At 33.4% G+C, this 16533-nt stretch overlaps 2 protein-coding genes across 3 annotated transcripts; one reads left to right on the top strand and one right to left on the bottom strand.

The window, feature by feature from the left end:
• The first annotated feature begins 5940 nt into the window (after window positions 1–5940).
• Window positions 5941–15032, top strand: LOC141396832 (uncharacterized). 2 transcript variants are annotated; one of them, XM_073972506.1, is made up of 4 exons: window positions 11749–12044; window positions 13686–13719; window positions 14019–14293; window positions 14353–15032. In XM_073972506.1, the coding sequence occupies exons 1-4, from the start codon at window positions 11960–11962 to the stop codon at window positions 14937–14939; spliced, it is 981 nt and encodes a 326-aa protein (XP_073828607.1). In that variant the 5' UTR covers window positions 11749–11959; the 3' UTR covers window positions 14940–15032. The 2 variants fall into 2 exon arrangements, with proteins under 2 accessions (XP_073828608.1, XP_073828607.1); XM_073972507.1 differs by lacking the exons at window positions 11749–12044; window positions 13686–13719 and adding an exon at window positions 5941–6469 and having other exon boundaries at window positions 14010–14293.
• nmdyn-D6 (nucleoside diphosphate kinase 6) lies at window positions 8371–9156 on the bottom strand. The gene is made up of 2 exons (XM_073972499.1): window positions 8777–9156; window positions 8371–8713 (listed from the first exon to the last, which is right to left on the bottom strand). Exons 1-2 carry the CDS (start codon window positions 8974–8976, stop codon window positions 8461–8463), a joined length of 453 nt encoding a protein of 150 aa, XP_073828600.1. The 5' UTR covers window positions 8977–9156; the 3' UTR covers window positions 8371–8460.
• Window positions 15033–16533: the final 1501 nt, after the last annotated feature.

Here is a 16533-nt window from a genome sequence, read left to right as displayed (position 1 = left end):
CATTCATTAGTCTATAGTTCGCCTATACATTCATTAGTCTATGGTTTAATCATTACAATTTTATATTTGTGATGTGTCTCATCCATGGTAGAACAATATAAGGTAACAGCAGTACCCAGCTGATTGAACTGGGCTGTAATGTTAGTGTCAAATTCCGTACGACATTTTATATATTTATTTCAATTTTCGATGTACATTAGGGATATAATTTTTTGAAGAAAAAATATATCATTCCGAAATAAAAACTATTTTCCATAAAGACTTCTTCATATCAACGACATGTAACCTCATCCAAGTCCGAACCACGTGCCGCACACTAAAACACTGCTTATAGAGGCGGCACAACATTTAATATGTGTGGTATTTTCTTAAACCTGAAGAAAAATAATGCCCTAATAAACATGTGCTTTTTTGATTTCGAAAACAAAAGATTGAAATTGCTTCTCCTTTTTCAATGAATTTCCAGCGAACAAAATATTTTTGCAAGAATTCTACTTTCTGTGAGAAATTATGCATTTAGTGAAATGATATGGAAACATTCAAATTGAAAATGTAACGAATTTTCATTCATGTTTTTTCATGGTAGAACAAATACAAGGTAAAGTTAATACTACACAAATAGAACTCGAACAACAACCACAAAGGAATTTGTTTTTGTTTGTAACGTTACTGCCACTTGTATTTGTAAACAAAACAAGGAAATGTCTATAAATTATTGGAATTTAAAAAACTAATAATTTTTCACATTTGGTTGAATATTTTGGAAAACATGAATGAAAATTCGTTACATTTTCAATTTTTATGGTTCCACATCATTCCACTAAATGCATAAATTCTCGCAGAAAGTAGAATTCTTGCAGAAAAGTTTGGGGTCGCTGGAAATTCATAGAAAAAGGAGAAGCTGTTTCAATGTTTTGTTTTAGAAATCAAAGAAGCACATGTTTATTAGGGCTTTATTTTTTTTTAATTTTAACAAAATACCTCACATATTAACAAACGTTGTATCGCCTCTACAAGCGGTGATTTACTGCACGGCTTATCGTTCGAACTTGGAGGAGGTTACATATCATTGATATGAAGAAGTCTTTCTGGGAAGTGGTTTTTTCCGAATGATATATTTTTTTTTCTCAAAAAATATATGTCCCTAATGTACATCGAAATAGAAATGAATGTATAAAATGTCATTTGAAATTTGACACTAACACTACAACCTAGTTCAGTCAGCTGGGTATTGCTGCTACCTTTTCTTGTTCTACCATGATGTTTTCTAAAATATTCAATCAAATGTGAAAAATTATTAGGTTTTTAAATTCCAATAATTTATAGACATTTCCTTATTTTGTTTACATTTTCCGGTGACACTAGCATTACAAACAAATACAAATTTCTATGTGGTTGTTGTTGAGTTGTATTTGTTGTAGCATTTACTTTACATTCTTTGTTCTAACATGTGTCTCATCGAAAAACTGAGGTCTTAACCCACATATGTTACGACCAAATCCGTTTAAGACAACTTGGAGGCGATTAAGGTTTGTCCGTCCGCCAGTATCACAGTATGTCCAAAATGGGTTTTGTGTCAAAAATCCATATCTTCTAAACGGATGAAGATAGAGCTTTGATATTTGGAAGAGATGTTTATAAAATGGAGATCTTTTATTTTGCAGAGTTAAAATGTAAGAGTAAGGATGCTCCTTACTCATTAAGATCCCAAAATGTCAATTTTCAGTCAATTTGGTTCAAAAATGTGGTCAGAAACCTTAAAAAACCTTTAAACGTTAAGATAACATTATGTTTCAATAATCGGTTGATTGCATTGAAGATAAGGACAAGAATAAAATATTTGGAGAACATTGTGAAAAAACAAATATCGAAAATTTCTATAATTTGTATACATTTCGCACCATATCTTCTAAACCGTCAATTTTTTCTTAATATTTTCGTTTGAAGAAATAATCGTAATAATGTAATACACAAATCTTCAGAACATGTCATTGTTGTAAAATGCCTCTATGCCATTGTCTTCAGTACATTTTTCAACGACGATTTAATAAATATGTCAATAATATGGTGAAATCCGAAATGCGATAATAAACTCTTAATGTGAACCATGGTACAATAATTGGGAAGGTATTGCTTAGTTTACATTTGGCGTCGTTTCGTGATTTCGAAGGCGTTTCGTGATTTCGCGCGGAATCAAACAAAATTTATCATGATTTCGCATACAAAAATGAAATCATCTCATTTCATGATTTCAGCGAAATCAACATCGAAATCACAGTACACATGATATACAACCCTGTATTTGCATAAAAAAGTACCAAAAGTTGCAACACTTTTCACGTATCACAATAAATAAGGTAGATGGTCAATTGCTGCAACAAAAAATTTTAGTATCAAAATTTGTAAACAATGTGAAAAAATATTAAATTAATTTGTTACAATGCTATTTTTCATTGTGCTCCCGTACTTTTTTAATGGTAATGTTAGAAAAAAGAGCGAATTGTCAAAAATTGCTTCCCCATACAAATTTCTTAAAAAATACGGAAACGGAAAAATTACGGAAAGTGCAAAAACTCCAGCATAAATTTCAAAATCAACGTATCAGCTATCATATTAGATACCAATGAACATGCTTGCTGCTAGTTTCTACTAGGCCAAAAGTGTATGGCAGAAAACAGGAGAAGAGGGTGTTATTCGGCGCGATTTTTGTTTGAAGAGAAGTGCAAGTATTACTAGATTTCGGATTACGGGAACGCATTTTTAGCACTAAACGGGAAAACTACTGCAAGTACTAATATTGTGCAGGATCTGAGCACAACTTTTATCTATCAAAATTTATTATAACGATGTCTCAACGATAAAATCATTTTTTTATTTTTTCATTTGTTAGTACTATACACAAATAATTCGATATATAGATAATTTTACTATAATTTTCCAAAGAAAGTTGTAAAATTCTATATTGTCGTATATTTTTGATGATTAATTCAATTTACAAAAACTTGATTTGAAAATTCATGTTCGATCAGCTACGCATATGCGTCTACCTTGATTATTGTGATACGTTTGAAATCAACAAAAAATAAGTGTAAACACCGGGGTGTATTTCAGGATTTCGTGAAATCCAGTGGATTTTGGAGCGCAAGTGTAAACTAGGCATATGTCAGGTTCGAACAAATTGTGAAAAACAAGGCCTGGGTGTATTTGCTTATTCTGTCAGAATTACCATAACTGAATATGCAACAGGTTGTACTGTTTATTTGATATTTTGGATCATTAAAATACAAATGCGATCCAGAAAAAATGAATGGGAGGCTTATGCTAAGTTTACATTTACGAAATCCACTAGATTTCAACTGTCAATTCCATAGCTCAAACGTCAAATGAAATCTCATCTGGATTTCATTTGACGTTTAACCTATGGATTTGACAGTTGAAATCGAATGGATTTCGTAAATGTAAACCAAGCATTAGTTTTCTTTACAGAGTCAGCTTCTGTATATGTTCAAAAGTTTGTTTCATCACAATGTTGTAATAAATATACATAAATAATAAATGTTGTAATAACAATTCTCATTTCGACTGAATTTTAATAAGTATAAAATACATATTTTGTCATATTTTTCAAAACCATACACATACATACACAATTTGTATACTAACTTGAAAGAATAAGCAAACCAATACATGGTATAATACCATGAACCAATAGAAAAAAATTGTAATCAGCTGTTTGCTCTGCCCTACCCTGTAATGATTCTACCATGATGTGAACTGTGTTTGAAATATGTATGTACGTGTTGTAAAAGATGTTGCAAAATACCGCTGAAACAACATGAAGAAAGCATTTTAGATTTTCAGAATGTTCTGAAGAACTGCTGAGAACTTTATTTAAAAGATTTTTGCAAAAGGTTACTTGGTTTAACTCGCAATAGTTTAGCTGATACTGACCAGAATTTCACTCAGTATGTAAAATTTTCTATATTTTAACGATTTTGATGCTTTAGATGGAGTTTTTCATATGTGGTCTGTTCAAAAGATAAGTTCTACTAGTATAGGGCTACCATGGTACAATAAGGAAGGTAGAACAGGTTCGAAAAAACGATAGAAATTCAACCCTACACGTATGCCCGCTTCCTGTCAGAATTGTTATACTGGCATATGCAACAGGTTGCCTTTGTTTGTTTGATATTTTTTTTGTCATTTTATCCAATTCGTTAAAACAGCGCGAAAATGAATGAAACATAAATATTTGTTTTCACATACACATCGAAACACGGTCAAAAACTTATTTTCAAATTAAGTTTGACAAATACATTCTACAACGGCTCTGTAATTAACGGTTTCATTGCAATTTATTTTGAATCTATTTTGAAAACATTTTTAATATTTTTCAAAACAAACACATACACACACAAAATAAAAACTTCACATTGACAAAAGTCGGTCACACTCAGAAAAAAATTGAAATCAGATGAGAGCTCTGTTATACCTTTCTATCTATACCATGAGGGCTACAGTATTGCTAAAGACAGTAATAAAGGTGAGAACACAATGAGAAATTCATGCTTACCGAAGACTAAATTTCTGGATCGCATCTGTATTAGGTATTATCCGGCCTTTATTTATTTACATGAAATTGAGCGTGAAGCAAGTAAAAAAAGTCATTGTGTTTCTACCATTTCATTGTGTTTCTACCCGGTAGCACTCAGTTATGATTCTCCATAAAAACTTAAATTCCTTTTAAATGTCTTTTCTTCAGTTTCAATTAAGCAAGCATGCTGTTAAGACTTGATTTTAAAATAAATTGTGACGTCACACACATTCACCATACTTGTAACACAAATAACGGATCAGAACAAATCATTCTCATCTTGTTCTCTTTCAGTTGCCAGTTTAAGCCAGGATTTACAGTATAAGAGAAAAACTACAACATTTAGTCCGCACTGTAGTAGTTTTGAAGTGAAAAACTTGAATTGAACGGACGTCTCATCTAATTGTCTCGCTAAAATGAAAATGAATGAAAAGTGATAATAAAAGTGTGAATTTTAATGATTAATTTAACGCTGCGTTTACAAATGACAGGACAGTTGAGTTCATGTATTGATTGTCAAAAACCCAAAACATGCCTGTGGGACGTAGGCGTCCAGACAACTGCAAAAACAGTTGTAAAATTATGAATGAAAATCGTCGATTTATTTTTGTTTTCCGTTCACACATTTTGTTGTTGTTCCTTTTCTTTTGTTTTCAACACATTTCAATTGCTATCTCACTTAATTTTGCAAAAATGTCAAAAATTAGTTAACACGACTGTCTGTGAAAAAATGATGGACAGCTGTGAGACAAACGACAAATATAGCTCTGTTCCTTTACGTGCAAGAATCTTCAAGTTTTACAACTTTTTACTCGAAAAGCGTTCCTTTACTTCAGACACCATACAATTCATACGGTAGCTGTTTACAACTTTTACTACTTCTGCCGGTTTTACCATTTTTAAAAGTAAAGGAACAGACCAATATGTATGTGTTAGTAAATCAGAGTTGTATTTGAAGACAAACTGTCTGGTGTAAACGCCTAGTAAAGAATTGCTTACATTTCATAATTTAAATATTGACTAAATCAATCGCACCAGTTCCAATAAATATTTAAAAACTTCAAATTAGCCAAACATCAAAATTACTGTGGCAACATCAGCTTTTCTTAACCCATGAAAGTTAATACAGAGCAAATCAGCTGTGAGTGTTCTCAATAACGGATCTTTAAATTGAAATTTGTAAACAAATGAATGGCAGATCACTTCACTCTTGAGTTGAAGGTTAATGTGAACGGACATAAACGATCAAAACTTGAAAAATTTGAAGTAATATGCAATTAAAATACGATTTAATAAACATGGAACAGTGTCTTCGAGCTTCCGGAAGAGTAAAAACTAAAGTGTTAATCAAATTTGAGCTTAGTAGTAAAATTGAATAGAAAATTTCTTCATTAAAAAATCAAATTTTCCTCATAATTCACTGTTCTTCGTAGTATTATGTGCGATTTTTTTTAAATTTGGTCCTGATTGTACTGCTAAGCAACCGATCCTTGTACACAAATAAAGCAGCATGCCGAGGTCCAGGTAACATCAACTAAATTCTTAATTCCAGTGCTGCCTTGTTTTTTGGTCTCATTATATAGTAACGCGATTCGTTTCGTAAGTGTGCCGGTTCGCTTTTCTTTTATAGTGCCGTTTCATGTTTCGGTCCGGTTTCGTTATGTGGTGCCGTGATTCGTTTCCTTATTATTCCGTGGATACGTGTTTGAGAACTTATATAAACTCATGTCCGTTTTAACAAAATTATATCCGCATTGCACCATTCGCGCGTGCAATGATACTGAACTGTTCCATCATTATTATTATTTTAATGCTGCCATAAGTCCATTCAATCCATCTCAACTCCATCTATCGTCTTCCGGAAACGATAACAAGGTAAGTAATTCAAATTATATTGACATTTTGTTTTACACTTCATTGTTTATTATTTATTCCGGGCATATCATAAGAGGTCAATTTTTTAAACCCAAATTAGCCATTTTCATTTATTCCGGAAACATTCTTTCCAAATTATAAAAAATCAAAGTTCAGAGTTTATATTTTCAGTGCAAATTTAGGCAAAATAAATGTAACTAAATTTGGCATATTTCCATAGGAAAATGTCTTAAATTTCAACCGTCAGGTGCCGATGAAATATTTTCCCGGATTTCTTCGTCATGTTTTTGATAGCCCTTGGTGTCATGTTTTATAAACTTTTTGTTGCAAAATTGGGAACAAATTTCCTTTAGAGGTACCTGATTCCAACGATGTATAATGTTTGTCCCGGAAATGTATACTTCCCGAGATATAGGCCTCGAAAGTTCCGGAAAATCTCGGGAACGGGAACAAAGTTTTCTCCTCAATTTTCAACTTTTTCCTAAATAGCCGGCCTTCGGCCGGGGATTTAAGACCTTCTCCTATGGACAGGTGCAAATCTCGGGAACGGGAACAAAATCTTCTCCGGGTATTTAAGACTTTCTCCTATGGCCATATGCAAATCTCGGGAACGGGAACATGCAAATTTCGGAAACAAAAGTTCTTTTAAATTTACCTCGGGTAGTATGGACTTCCCCATATATATTATTTACTGTTGTGTTCGGAGAGACAAGACTTACCTGTAATAACAAAATTTTAACACGAATTGAGTTTAATAAATTCTTTTAACACGAATTGAGTTTAATAAATGTCTTTAACTTAAGTCCAGCTTGGGGTTTTGGTGGAACTTTCGAGGCCTATATCTCGGGAAGTATACATTTCCGGGACAAAAGTTATACACCGTTGGAATCAGAATAGAAAGGACTACCTATGGTGCAAATATTCATCATCATTGGTATTATCTCATTGTTTTTCTGTCCAAGTCCAACACCAGCTACGCAATAAAATTTCCCTTTAATGTGGTATTTTTATTCACTTCCACACTTTTTTCCTATTACCTTCTCCATCAGTACTTTGAAAATATCGCGCGACAACTATGACGCTTCGATTGGTACTAAACGGTTCGAAGAGGTGAATGTTATCTTGCTGAGAAACTATACGGCAGCAAACGCAGTCTAGTTGTCTTTTCTAGTTTCAGCTTTCTTGCAGTGCTATTGTCAAACGGATACGAACTTTTGCAGTAACACGATTCGTCGTTTGCTCCTCGATTCGAGTGTGCATGAGTGACTTCCACCTAGCAATACATGATGGATTTGGTTTCCTGTGACTTGATCTGGTGACAGTCATGTGCCCTTGTGTCCAACAAGGAGTTTAAATTTGATGCGACTACCATTTTTTGCCTCTGCGAAATCTATGAAAATTTTTCCGCAATTGTACCTTTCCAACTTTGACATTAAATTCACTGATAAAATTATTAACGTCATAGTGAGGACAAGCTCTAGCGCTCGTCATATTTGGAAATCTGTCCAATATATATTTGGTATACTTGTTCCTGTCTCCGATCACTAAAGTGTCTCAAATAAGACTGACGTTGAGGAACATTTATTTCATTAGTCCATATTTAAATTAGGCAATTTTACTTGCGGCCATTTGTTGTCAGTTTGATGGAGAGAGAGAGGTGAGGCATATGGTAACCCTTTGCCTCTCAACACCCTCTTTCACCGACAAACTGACAATTGCCGCCGTAAAATTGCCTAATGTTAATATAGACTTAAGAATAAATTCCAAACACTCATATCTTTCCAAAGGCCGTGACATCTCAATTCATTCGCATGACATCGCCAAGATAATGGTAGTACTTGTGAATCGACACAAAATGCAAATTTTGATGTTAGTAATACAAAATAACACTTTAAAAACAATTTTTTTAAAGCAAAGGGACAACTTTAATGGCACTTAACAAGATAATAACTTTAAATACTACATCTTAAAACTTAGCAACAAAAAACAGTTCATCTACTCTCATCTAAAGCACTCAGTGCTTCAGTTACATTAAATTCTGGAAATAATATTGCTATTTCCCTCAGCGCTGATTCGGTACTATCCGAACCATGACAGGCATTGCGTGTATCCGATAATCCATAAATGGCACGAATACAATCGGGATTCGAGTAAATTGCTTTGTAGACCTTTGTGGGTCCCATTAGAGAACGCCATTTAGAAATACTGTCTGACGATTGTAGTATTAACGCTATTGATGGGCCACTGGAAGAGAAAAACACTGCATTAGTAACTTAATTAAATTACGTCAATTTGTTTTCAACATACCTTCCCATAAATGTTGTCAATCGATTGTAAAAGAATTTGCCTTTATGCTCAGCATAGAATTTCTCGGATAGATGTTTCGTAATGTGTATTTCTTTGGATTCCAGCACTTGGAAATTGTCTTTTATCAATTCCAGTAAATGGCGTAAAGCTACCGTATTACGTACTACATGTGGTTTTATTAAAGCCAATGTGATTTCCATTATTGTCAAAAGATTTTTATTTCTACTACTACAACATTTAATTTAGATTTTTGCTCCTAAAGGGATACGAATGTAATTTTTGTTATTGTTCTGATTTTTTTGTTATGGTGCGATTTGTTGTAATTCTAACAGCTGATATCTTGTCGAGCAAAGCAAATTTATATAAGGTATATGCATGAATTACAACAACTAACAAATTTACAAAAAAAATGTAGTTATTGAAAGTTATTCATGGTTCACACATACGCAACAGTTGCTGCAATTTTACAATTCCATTTTGAACTTCATTCATGGGTAGAAAACGTACAATGAAATTATGGTAATTCTGCATCACGCATTTTTGGAGGAATTTTTACCTGTATGGTTGATTTTCATCCGAATTCATATATTTTTAAAATGCCACACACATAGTTTTTGGCCTCTTTATTTCATAAAAACACACCATTTTTTATTTTTTATTACAGGCAATTCAAGTTGTTTTGGTACATGAATAGTACATTTTTGTTCACAAAGTACGTTTGTTACAAAAATGCTGAAAATGCAACCCTTCTGTTAAACATAAGAAAAACGATCAAAACGGAATAGTAAAATTGCAGCAACTGTAGCGTATGTGTGAACCATGAGTTAATTGCCAAAGAAAATATTGAATAATAGGGTCGTGCCATTTTTTTTCTCAGGAAAACACAAATACATTTTGAATATCCTCTAAAATAGACCTAAAAAAAACCTAACATACACTATTTATTTGGCTAAAATATCTCAGTTTTGCATTTTCTGTACTCAGTTTCTTTTTTTGGTTAAATTGTCTTCTTCCATCAGTTTATTTACCAACTGCACACGAAAATACACAACCGAATAGGGAGCGCTCTAAACGAAAAAGAAACATATGAGTTCCCACATCATTTTGATATACGATATTTCTTGTAGGGGTCACACTACACACACTCACACACTAAGAATACAGCTGATTATCACTTCTACCTTATGCTTGGTTTACATTTGCGAAATCCACTCGATTTCAACTGTCAATTCCTTTGCGTATACGTCAAATGAAAACTCATCTGAAATGCATTTAAATGGTGGCGTACCACTTTTGTCAGTAGTTTTACAGCCTGTTTCTGTACGTCGAAACGAAAACGTGTGCGAATAAAACATGCCCAAACTCTTGGTCTGTTCCTTAAGGTTAACATACAATGAACTTTATTGCTTGCTTCACGCTTGATTTCATGTAAAAGCCTAATGGCCAAGTACTACCTAATTAAAATGCGATCTTGCATTTCTTTATTCTTGTACGCACCTTTATAGTACGTTTATATATAACCGGATTAAACAAACCCACTGGGTTTCAAATGTCAACTCCCTTGCGTATACGTCAAATAAATCCTCATTAAGAAGGTTAACCCTGCAAAAGTCTATAATATAAACATGGCCTTATAGTACGTCTATATACAACCGGATTTAACAAACCCACTGGGTTTCAAATGTCAATTCCATTGCTTATATTTAAAATAAATCATTCTAAAGAAGGTTAACCCTGGGCCTACTCTAGTTCAGTAAAAACTCTCCGATTTTTTGAAAAAAATTTCCAGAAGTAGATAGATATTGTTACGCTGATTACGGGAATGTATAATTTTCTTGGTGGATGGACCCGGTTATTGGACCCGAAAGTCCGGGTACAAAACCCGGGTTCTACTGAACCGATTGCTACAAAATGGTATTAAGTGGTCATACAATGTGGTTATTTTCAGGCGGTCAGGTGATATAACCCAAAAACTGATTTTTCGACCCGGATTTTTCATAAAACCCTCAAAAAGTCGAAAACAGGCCCATTATGGGGTCCCTTTTAATGTAGGTCAGATTATAGTTCACACTTCAACCTTTCCAAAATTGTGCTATATGTTGTAATACCTTCTCTGGATCCAGAGATATGGCCTTAATCGTAGAGTTTTTACTAAACTAGAGTTGTTCCCACATTTAATACTCCGGACGAAGCCTCGATTAAATTTAATTGTGATGCACTGATATGTAGACCTTGTCTAATGTTTCCAATTGATCCGCTTGGATATTATTTCATTTACGAAATAAAATTCAGCAGTTTCTTGATTTTGTTTACTTTGTCTCGCGCCACACTAGAGCAATTTCAATGCAATTTAATCAATATTCGTATGAAACAAACATACCGTTTTATATTACATTTTCTTTTACTTTCATATCAAATTTTCAACGAAATTACTCTTAGTGTGGCCAGGGACTTAATTTCAGCAAAATTTTCTAAAGGCATACAGCCATTTTTCCGATTTCTTCTTCTGCGAAGAAGTCGTGCAATTTCTGGAACATATTCTTGGTTAAACTCGTAGACACACAGTCTCTGTAATCATTGAATTAATCCGATTGGACTTCACTTTATTACTTTTCGTTGGTTAAATAATAAAATTCAGCAAAAAATGCACACAGCCATTAAGTTTTTAAGGTAGAAACACAATGAAATAGCCGCTTTTTCACGCTCAGTTCCATGTAAAAGACTAAAGGCCAAGTACTACCTAATTCAAATGAATTTGGCAGCATTTGAATTAGGTAGTACTTGGCCTTTAAGCCGAAAACACATACAACGTTTGTTTTGAAGTTTCGTGTCGTTCGTCGTCGTCGAATTGGGTTGGGCGTTGGTAACACACATAAAACGTTTGATAACGCCGTCGAAAGCCATATGTTTTATGTAAACAAACAATAACATATGTTTGGCGCTCAACATTTTAGAATTGTTATTTAAAAGTGTCGTGTTCTAAACATACATAAAATGAAATATTTGGATATATTATTCTATTTAAAATTACTTAAAGGGGTGTATGAAGTATGGAAATGTCTTCCTCGCACTATATAAAGAAAATTTTGGACACGACCCCTGTACGAGAACAGAGATGTTGACGGTACATTCGCACTCGATTTTGAAAGACTGTATCATACCGACGTGGAACAATTCTGGATTATGGTCAGAATGGAGCCTCCAGTTTTTGATGCACTATTTAATCAGTTAAAAGACGAATTGACAATGAATTCGAATAGACCATCTACAGTGTTGCGCATATCAAAAGCAACAAATCCCGGATTTTGCATTATTTTAATTTTTGGATCGGTTACAATTTTTTAAAATGTAATATTTTGGGCTCAGTTGTTCTTTGTTATGTACAAAAGGCTTTCTACAAGTTGTTTCTGTACTTTGTAGTTGGATGGGATAACAAGAACAACAATATTGACTGATCCTCGAGAATGGGAAATGCAAAACAAAAGCAACAATAGAATATTATAAAAAATTTTATTGAAGTCGGTGTTAATTAACTGTACTTTTGACTTAAATTTGTCTTTTGAAGCATGACTGCGTAATTTTAGAAAGAATTTGCATTTGTTATCCTAACAGGGTTGCCACTTTATACCACTTTTCCCATGGTATGGGGAAATATCAAAATACCCTCAAATTAAAACTTTTTCCCTAATATAAAAATTAAAATTTTAAAATGTTCATTCAGAAAGTGGATTCAAATCAACCATTCTTATGTTTGCAGTGTAATAAAAACGTTAAACAACCGAATATTGGTAAACACAATGCATCCTATTGTAAACCCCTTGAGGCCATCGGCACATTGTGGCTAAAAACGTCGGGGAAACTTCAAAAATAATGCGAATAGGAACTTCAAAGAATTAGTTGGGGCTCTTATTTCCGATATATGGCGCAGAGTACTTCGCAAAAGAAGTTTTGAAAACGATTTGAAAAGCTACACAGCCCCCAACTCAAACTACACAACGGTCAAGAACCCATTGTTTCAACCAACGATGGGTAAAATATCATAATATGGCTAAATAATAATAAGTCTTTTATATTTTTTGTTATTAAGTCTTATATTAAATTATAATTTATTAAAAATTAAATAAAAAAATAATATTGTGTCTTTTAAACCATATAAAATATTGCATTTTCTACCAGTGTTTCCCAAATTGTCTTCCTTTTGGGTATGACAATGGTTTCTTGGCCAGTGTATAACTTTTCAAATTGTTTTCAAAACTTCTTCTGCGAAGTACTCTGGCCCATATATCGGAAATAAGAGCCCTAATTAATTCTAGGAAGTTCCTATTCGCATTATTTTTGAAGTTTCCTTAACGTTTTTAGCCACAAAGTGCCGATGGCCTCAAGGGGTTTAGAACAGGATGTATTGTGTTTACCAATAGTCGGTTGTTTAACGTTTTTATTACACGGCAAACATAAGAATGGTTGATTTGAATCCACTTTCTGAATGAACATTTTAAAATTTTAATTTTTATATGTGGGAAAAAGTTTTAATTTGAGGGTATTTTGACATTTCCCCATACCATGGGAAAAGTGGTATAAAGTGGCAACCCTGTTAGGATAACAAATGCAAATTCTTTCTAAAATTACACAGCCATGCTTCAAAAGACAAATTTAAGTCAAAAGTACAGTTAATTAACACCGACTTCAATAAATTTTTTTATAATATTCCCATTCTCGAGGATCAGTCAATATTGTTGTTCTTGTTATCCCATCCAACTACAAAGTACAGAAACAACTTGTTTAAAGCCTTTTGTACATAACAAAGAACAACTGAGCCCAAAATATTACATTTTAAAAAATTGTAACCGATCCAAAAATTAAAATAATGCAAAATCCGGGATTTGTTGCTTTTGATATGCGCAACACTGTATATCTGCTAAATGTAGATTGTTCTTGACCCTGATGTAATTATTTTTTATTTGCGAAATATGATTGTATATACAATGTTTTTATTTTTAACTAGCGGACCCGGCGAACTTCGTCTCGCTATTAAGGAATAAAATTTCATACAAAAACTCAATTTTCGATTTTTCCAATTTTCCGACTTTTCCAGAGAGATTTTCCAAAATTTTCTTCCGTAAAGACTTTCTCCTCGAAAATACGATTAACTGACAAAAAATTTTACAGAAATCGGCCTAGCCGTTCTCATTTTATGAATTACTATACATTTTTTACACCATTTTTATATATATAGATTTTTAAGATATTTGGCACACGGGGATAGTGTTCGTTATCTATCCTTAACGTTTAAGATGGGGGCCTCAACAGTGAGAGCTATAATAAGGCAAACATGCGAAACACTGTGGCAAAAACTGTCTCCTGTTGTATTGCCAGTTCCATCCACAGCAGATTGGGCTAAAATCGCCGAAGATTTTGAGGAAAAGTGGAACTTCCCACATTGTGTAGGAGCCATAGACGGAAAGCACATAAATATTAAGTGCCCTGCAAAGTCGGGATCCATGTACTATAATCACAAGAGTAATTATTTCAAACTAATTTTGTTTTTTGTTTTTCTTAACACGTATTCTTTGTTCTAGGTACATATTCAATTGTTTTATTGGCTGTCTGTGATGGCAACTACAAATTTACTGTAGTTGACATCGGTGCATACGGTTCCCAAAGTGATGGGGGAATCCTCAGAAACTCGGAGTTCGGAAAACGTTTGTTGGAGAACAACTTGGGTCTTCCGGAAGATGAACAGCTGCAACCCGAAGGAATTAAAATTCCTTATTTTTTTGTTGGCGATGCTGCATTCCCCCTCAGGGATAATCTTATGAGACCCTACCCGGGATCCTTTATTCCCCATGATAGGGAAGTGTTTAATATGCGTTTATCCAGAGCAAGGAGAACAATTGAAAACTCATTTGGAATTTTGACGGTTAGATGGAGGATATTATTATCCAATTTATATGTATCTCCCGATGCCGCTGAATTAATTGTCAAAGCAACAGTCGTCCTACATAACTATTTGAAAGTTAATGACGAATGCTACTGTCCGGAAATATTTGCCGGTGATATGGATGGCAAGGAAGGGCTATGGAGAAATGAAATTGTGACTTCTAACAATATCTCTTCCATAGGAAGAAAAAAATTAATAATGCCACCAAAAAGGCATTTTACTTGAGAGATGTGTTGAAAGATTACATATCAAAAAATCCAATTTTAAAATACCCCAGTCTGAATTCAAAAGGCTATGTTCATGTATATATAATTCTCATTCCGATTTTATTTTTAATATTAAAAAAAGTATTTATTAAATTATTAAATAAAAATAAACTTATTAAATAAAAAGGAACTCACAATTGTTATATTATTCATAAGTATACTTAGTAAACATATGACAAAATAAATTAATGGCCTGTATCACTAAAAATATTCTAAAGAAAGTTCGTTCGAAAAATAATTCATTGCTTTTTTTGAAATGAATTGAAAACAAGTAAAAAACAAACAAAGAATAACAAAACAAAAAGCGTCCAAATAGTGTCAGTGTGTTTGTTTGACATGTAAACAAAGAAGTGTCAAAAAATACGCCGGGATCAAAACGCAAAATTAAAATTTTTTGACTTTGATGCCCGGAACTGAGCGCGGTTGTGTGCAACACAAAGAGACGTAGAGCAAGAGAAATTTTTGGGCGTCGATGCCAAACACAAAACTTTACCCAAACGTTGTATCTGTTTACAGCTTTAATCTTTTACATGAAACTGAGCGTGAAAAAAGCGGCGTATTTCATTCTGTTCACACCTTTACAGCAATTGCTGGAACATACAGTCAACCAAAAAAGTCTACATACACCCTACAAATCTCGGGTTTTAAGGGTAAGGAATCATTTTTATGGAAATCCAAGTACATAGTTCTATTTCATATGCCGAATAAACAATATTAAATACAACAAAAATATATTTCATAATACGAATAACGGTAAATTCTATAAAAATTAAAAAAATAATAGGGAAAATGTGTACATACACCCCAATGAAATATGGATATTACAAATTTTAAATCTTCTTGCTTTAGAGAATGCCTCTGGTTGTCGATGATATCTTTTAGGCAAAATAGGAACATATTTGTGGTTCAATTGTAGTTATTAAAGGCCAGTGCGGCATTCGGTAGTGTACATATGTTTGTACCAGCGTACGTAAAAATACTTTAAATAAAATTTCCAATCGTTTCGTTTCGTATTTTCCATAGGAACAATACAAAACAAAACATAACCCACGTTGGCCGAGCTTGCTGTTTAGTTTTGTTTTGTTTACATTCGTGAGTGCGAACAAAACGAAAAGCGAAAAGTACTCAACTCCACAAGAGCAGATAGAAAACGGAATAGTACTAAACACATGTGAATAAATCAAAAACGTTTGGTGGTTGATAAAATTCACTGTGGTATGCTGATTGGTGGTTGATAAAATTCACTGTGGTATGGTGATGCTAACTTATAGGGTTGTTAAGCAATCACTGTGTGTGTGTCTGAGTGTGTCATTGACAATACGCACGGCAAACGTTTCCCAAAAATACTTCTTGTTTCGGTGGTGAATGAAACAACTCGGCAAAGCATAGCCGAAGTTAAATATCAGCAATCGTACGGTTTCCATCTTTTTACATTGAAATGTTTGTGTTTTTGTTTTGGTTGTGAGAATGAAACGATTCAGAGAAGCTGAAAAGTTTGTGGCTTTGTGTGATTGGTACGGGAATCGTTTTGTTTGTTTCCGTTCATTGGTTTG

Source organism: Musca autumnalis, unplaced genomic scaffold, assembly GCF_047663935.1.
Source record: "Musca autumnalis isolate F117 unplaced genomic scaffold, ASM4766393v1 scaffold_3, whole genome shotgun sequence".
NCBI lineage: Eukaryota > Metazoa > Arthropoda > Insecta > Diptera > Muscidae > Musca > Musca autumnalis.
This window is presented reverse-complemented; position numbering and strand designations above follow the sequence as displayed.